The sequence below is a fragment of the Brachionichthys hirsutus genome, chromosome 6, assembly GCF_040956055.1.
Source record: "Brachionichthys hirsutus isolate HB-005 chromosome 6, CSIRO-AGI_Bhir_v1, whole genome shotgun sequence".
Classification (NCBI taxonomy): Eukaryota; Metazoa; Chordata; class Actinopteri; order Lophiiformes; family Brachionichthyidae; genus Brachionichthys; species Brachionichthys hirsutus.
Window position 1 is genome coordinate 9,138,162 of NC_090902.1, and position 6,306 is coordinate 9,144,467.

Consider the following 6,306-nt stretch of genomic DNA (forward strand, 5'->3'; position numbering starts at 1 on the left):
TTGGTATTATAATAATAGTAGAAAAGATTATAATGAATATAATCTGCTGCATTTAGTCTGTCCTTATTTGTTGTGGTGGAAGGCTCGTGGAAGCATTTTAATTTATCCACAAGCCCGTCTCTAGCTCATGTTATTTTAATGTCATATCTAATTAGCACACAAGGTCAGGCATCTCTAGAGTGACTGCTCATCCATAACTGAGCTGGGCTGCTGTGGTCAACACTGCAACTCATTCTGCCAGCCTTAATTGGAGCTGGAGCTGCTGTCTCTGACCATAAATAAATCCTGTGATGTATGTCTCCAAAATTGTCAGGTGGTTTTAGCATTTGTTTTTGTTATTTAGTCACCCTTAGCCGATAAAGGAGCAGGCGAATGACACGGAATGTCTGAAGCAATGGATCAGGTACACCTGTGGTTGTTAGATGAGATATTTGCTTCGTCAGTGCATGTCCGGACTGCATGGATAGCCATGACACTAAATTCAGAGCATTTCTTTGTCATCATTTTATCACCTCTATTGAGTATTTTTTTCAAGTCATTGTTTCCCTATTTCTGCATTATTTGGAATTTTGAACAGAAACAACAGTTATGCAAATAATTAGTTTGCAGATTATTTTTAAAAAGAAGCAATTTGAATAAAGATTTTTACTTTAATTTCATACACTAAACAGCTGTTCAAGTCAGCAATCTGCCAGGCAAGTCCTCCGAGTGTCAAAACAATAGCTTTAAGGCAATGCAGACGCTCTTGTTTTCATTTATACATTGGCAGTTCATATAGCATTTCTGCTTTGTATTTTATTGATTTAAAAAAAGACACAATTAAGTTATATTTGTTGATGAAATTCAAATTATATTTTACAGTTTAAGACATATCTTGCTGTACATGTATCATGCCATTGTCTTTCACACAGCAGCATGCTAATTGCAACAAGTTTCTTTTCACAAAATTATTTTTTAGACTTGCAATTGTTTGATAGAGAGCAACAACTGGTAGAAAGTATGATGTTAACATATAGCAATGAAAAATGTCATACATTTTATAGATAAGCTGTCAAATTAAAAAAAAGAAATGGCATTATAATTTTAAATACTTCAGACATGCTGTATTGCATGTCTTGTTGTTGTTGTTGTTGTTGATCAGTGTCCGACATCGTGTTGTAAGCTTTATTAGTAATAGATGTACAGTGAGTACATATTGTCAAATGTCAAATATACTATCTGATAGAACTTGACAATGTCAGTTCTCACTGGCAACTGAAACGGAAGTGTGAGTAAAGTTATATAGCTTTAAAATATATGAGCACTTCCTTGGGCAACACATGCTGTACAATATACAGTTTGCTACTTGTACTTCTGTTTAATGTGCACACCACTAGACAGTACTATAGAGACGATGCTGAAATTAAATATACAGACATATCAAAAACTGATTTTGCAGGTTTTCATTGCATTTTAAAATCCAAATCAGGCATTCGAGAAACAATTATTTTACAAACTGGACTTCCAGTTGTATGGCATAAATTATTTTTAAGAGGCTATACAATACGTCAATAACTTCAGTTTCGATTTTACTGGACAACATGTTTATAAACACGAAATAAATATTAATATTAGAGACCTTTAAATAACCTAATGGCCATCTTGGCGTTCTGGTGTCCCTGCACAGCTTTGCTTTACGACCTAAATTCTGAACAAGGTGAGCATTTGCGTCTGTAACCGCGCAGTGACGCTGCAGCTTCGCAGCGCCCTGGCGCACAAACGCTTTATCTTCCTAGTTCCCATCTCAGGCAGTGGGAGAATTTCTCCCTCAACGTGTACTTTCAGGTCGTCCGCTCAATCGGGCTGCGTGCCATTTGCTCCGCCTCCAGCCGCTGTGATTGGTTGAAATCAACTCACCCATTGGTTTCAGAACGAGGATGCGGTTTCAGATTGTACCTGGAAGGCTTCGTTGAGGGAGTGAATATTTTGTTTTTTTCAGTTTCCGGAAGATCATTCCAGCCTTCTTAAAAGAAAGAAAATGGAGCCCTGAAATCGCACTTTGCTAAATCGTCAGGCGTTATTCGTACAATATTCTCAGAACTATTGGTTGTACGATTACATCGCCACTGACATCGTTTAACAGGTAATATAACGTGTATTTAGGCGCAGCGTGTACATTCCTCCTCATAACTTATTTTTGTTAGGTTTCGGTTACGAACGTCACTGGTTGATGCCGTTAAGTCAGTTAGCTTGTGGTGATGCTAACAGTGATGTTAAAGTATACATTCTCACTGGGATGCTGGTGATTGTACGAATTACCGGGAACGATGACCGTATCCATTACATTTCATCTTTTTATAATCATCGCCAGCACTTTTTGATAAGTGTTTTTCACCGAGCTGTTATAAGTGCGAACATTCATAACAAGTTTTTAGCAAGGTAAGCGCTAGCTAACGGTAGGAATCCTATTTTTACTGTGTGTAGCTAGCCGTTCGGCTACATGTCGTGGAGGCCAAGTAGCTCTAGCCTAGCGAAAGCTTGTTTTGAACCAGTGATGCAGATTATATAACACATCCTATCAGTAGTTGAAAGGATGAGTGTGTGTGTGTATATAGATATAATTCGTGTTTGAAGTCGTCGGGGTTAGCTTCCATGCACAACGCTACTAGCTATATAGCTATCGTAAACCTAGCAATATGCTGTATGTTGGCCATTTTGTTTTTTTAGCACTATATTGACCAACATACTGCTTTCCTATACGACTCAATCACATAAACCATTATATTATTCGCCTTTGTTGCAGCCTAAAATGGCCACATGCAGTCATATTTACGGAAGAACTGCTGTTACAACAATCGCGAATCGCGTTAGCTCAGCTAGCTATGGTTGCGTTTGTAAAACGTTATTTTACGGCGTAATGAATGCTCACACAACTCCGAACGTTGAGCGTGTTCTGTTGTGACGCTGTATTTTTTTAACAGAGCTTTCATTTGATTGGAATCGACCCAGTGATCGCAATTTCTTTTTTCTGTTTTTGTTCCGCAGCAGCTGGACATCGCTAACGATTGAGAGAACGTTCGTTCACCCTCCTAAGCCATGGACGGGTCTGACAGTTCAGAGCAGGCCGGCAGTGAGCAGCCAGGGACCCGGCGCAGGAGGCAGCAGGACCGGCTCAGCAGGGAGGAGGCCTTCTATCAGTTTGTCAACAATCTCAGTGATGAGGACTATCGGCTCATGAGGGATAATAATCTGTTGGGCACACCAGGTATTGAACTCTTAACTTGCCACTTCCTTTTTTATTTATTTTGGAAAGCAATGTTTGGTTATAAAAAACTATGTAATCCCCTCGAGCAACTCAAAAGGTAATTGATTTTATGAGCGTAAGTAATGTGCAGGTGAGCCTGCTAAGTTTATGTAACATAGGATTCAGGTAATTTGTGGTATTTTTCTTCAAACAGTCTTGTCCAACGGTTTTTCTGCTGACCTTTCCTGTGCTGAATTTGAGCTGCACTCGCTTCCATTAATCCGTTTCATCTTTTTGGCTAGTGGGTTGGTTTGATTGTTTTGTGGAAAATCTCTTTCAGGAGACTTAACGGAGGATGAATTGTTTAGTCGACTTCAGCAAATCAAAGATGGTCTAGAACAGCAGAACAACACGCCGAGTAGAGAGACTAGAGAGGGTGGAGACGATCCAGTTGGTACGTTTGACAAGTCCAATTTGATTAACTGGTGGATTTTAACACATGATTTGTTAACTGGTTAACTAATTTTCAGAACCAGTGGAAACCTCCGAGGATCCTGCCAATGGGGATAGTCTCCTGGACTGGCTGAATACAGTGAGGCGCACAGGCAATACAACGAGAACTGGTCACCGTGGAAACCAGTCCTGGCGTGCTGTGAGCCAAACGAACCCCAACAGTGGTGACTTTCGCTTCAGCCTGGAAATCAGTGTGAACCGTGACCTTGCTGAGCAGCAGGCAGATGCCGAAGGTGAGCAGGAGGCCCCAGAGCAGACCCCGGAAGACGTTCCACAGGTGTCTATAGCAGACCAACAGGAAGTGGCGACGGACGCTGCACCGCAGGTCCAGATGGAGACTGAAGTGGTGGCGGAACCGGTTGTGGAAGAGCTGTCTGTCATTGTTGAACCGGAGCCTGAGGTAGAAGAGGTTGTTTCACAGGAGATTGTGGGAGAACCTCCGAACTCTCCAGCGGCCCTGCCCGTACAACCTGCACTTCCTCCTTCTCCGCGCAGAGGACACAGGAGACCCCGCAGCCGGAGTCCAGATTCACGCAGGACGAGGGCCCGTACAGCAAGAAGTCGCTCCCCCCTCAACTTGAATCAGCTGGATGGTCTCCATAGTCCACGGCACGCACACAACTCACAAGGGTCCAACTCTGCCACCAATGCCCCCGCTCTTCCTCAAGTGGAGGGCAGTTCACGGACTCGGCAACATGTTCTTTCCAGGCAGAGCACTGTTGACGTTGACGTTCAGCCATCCAGGGCAGGTGCGGAATCAGCCTCCGAGGTCCAAAATGTTGCCCCTCAGGAAGGCGAGGCTGCTGGGGAGGAAGGTGGCGCAGCAGGGCGCCGCCCCCCTACCATTATGCTCGATCTCCAGGTACGCCGCGTGCGTCCGGGTGAATATCGCCAAAGAGACAGCATCGCTAGCCGTACTCGCTCGCGCTCCCAGAATTCAAACAACACATTTCTTTACGAGAGCGAGCGCGGCGGCTTCCGTAGGACTTTCTCGCGCTCCGAGCGCGCCGGCGTCAGGACCTACGTCAGCACCATTCGCATCCCTATCCGTAGAATCTCCGACGCCGGCTTGGGCGAGGCGACCTCGATGGCTCTTCAGTCTATGATTCGTCAGATTATGACTGGTTTCGGTGAACTCGGCTACCTCATGGATTCAGACTCTGACTCTTTACTTGAAGCGCTCAACAATCCAGAGACCGTCCCTGCCGCTGCGGCTCCAACTGCAGATGTTGAAGCACCTGTCGCCCAAGGAGTGAGAGCAAGGACAGCTGAAAACGATTCGGATGAGGGCCTCGCCGCTGCTCCGCCTCCGTCCGGCGGCCCAGCTCGACCTCGGCCCGCCGAGGAGCCCAGCTCGCTACCCTTCCTGCGTCTCGCTCACTTCTTCTTCCTGAACGACGACGACGAGGATCAGCCCCAAGGACTGACTAAAGAGCAGATCGACAACCTCTCCATGCGCAACTTTGGCGAGAACGACGCCTTGAAGACTTGCAGCGTCTGCATAACTGAGTATGCAGAGGGCAACAAGCTGCGTAAGCTGCCCTGTTCCCATGAGTACCACGTGCACTGCATTGATCGCTGGCTGTCCGAAAACTCCACTTGCCCCATCTGCCGCAGGGCCGTGTTGGTATCGGCCAATCGTGAAAGCGTGGTGTAGACCGTTAAAGGCCGTGCGCCTTGTGTCCAGTCCCAAGTAATCTAATATCCCAAGTTAATAGGAGGAGTTTAGGTGTCTACTGTTCACTCTTCGTACCGCGTTTGCATTTGATCATAATGGAGTCTCAGATTTAATTCCTCCGTGTAGAGAAGTTGGGCATTTCCAGTCTAAGACATTCACTATTGCTGTCCAAAGTGTGGACACAAACAGCGCATGCTGTTTGAATCGACCTTTAGTGACCACGCAGTATATTGCATTGCATCGAGCCATTCTCACAAGCAGACCTATCCTATATCTAATCCCCTGGTTTATAAATGCTGCACACCGACAGGCAGCTCAGGCATGCATACTCTAGTTTGAACTCCTAAACGGCGCTTCATACACCAGAAGTTGGGTATTAGGACTGTTCTTAATTACGCCTCTTCAGAGTATTAGCTGTAAATAGGCTCAAGATCATTTTCAATCATATTTTGTATCTGTGGATTGATTCATGGATTTTAAATCTTCCATATAAATGTTGGGTTGGTGTTACGCTCAAGAGTATCCCCAACGTGATCGCATCGGTGTAGACGGCGGGATTATTTCAAGATTGTGATGTGTAGAGGATAATTGGGTATTAATTGGTTTTAAAATTTACGTCGACTCTCACTCTTCCTTGTTTTATTCCCCTGAAAGAAACCTTTAGAGACATACGCAATGAAAGTGTCTGTTTGCTAAATTGTTCTAAAAGATGGAATGTTTTACTGGTCTGATCGATAAAGCCAGGCTATTTTTGCAACGTGCAGGTTTGTTTTGAGATCTTATATAATTTTATTGTCTTGAACATTTAAAGATGGAATTAACACCACATCAATTGGGATGTCTCAATTTTAGCAGTAGACACTGGTCTGGAATGAAGGTCTTGGCTTGTGAA

The 6,306-nt window shown here is 44.3% G+C and overlaps 1 protein-coding gene across 1 annotated transcript; it reads left to right on the forward strand.

Moving 5' to 3' along the window:
- The first annotated feature begins 2,012 nt into the window (after window positions 1–2,012).
- rlim (ring finger protein, LIM domain interacting) lies at window positions 2,013–5,393 on the forward strand. The gene is made up of 4 exons (XM_068740436.1): window positions 2,013–2,122; window positions 3,025–3,244; window positions 3,564–3,677; window positions 3,754–5,393. Exons 2-4 carry the CDS (start codon window positions 3,076–3,078, stop codon window positions 5,391–5,393), a joined length of 1,923 nt encoding a protein of 640 aa, XP_068596537.1. The 5' UTR covers window positions 2,013–2,122; window positions 3,025–3,075.
- The last annotated feature ends 913 nt before the right edge of the window (window positions 5,394–6,306 follow it).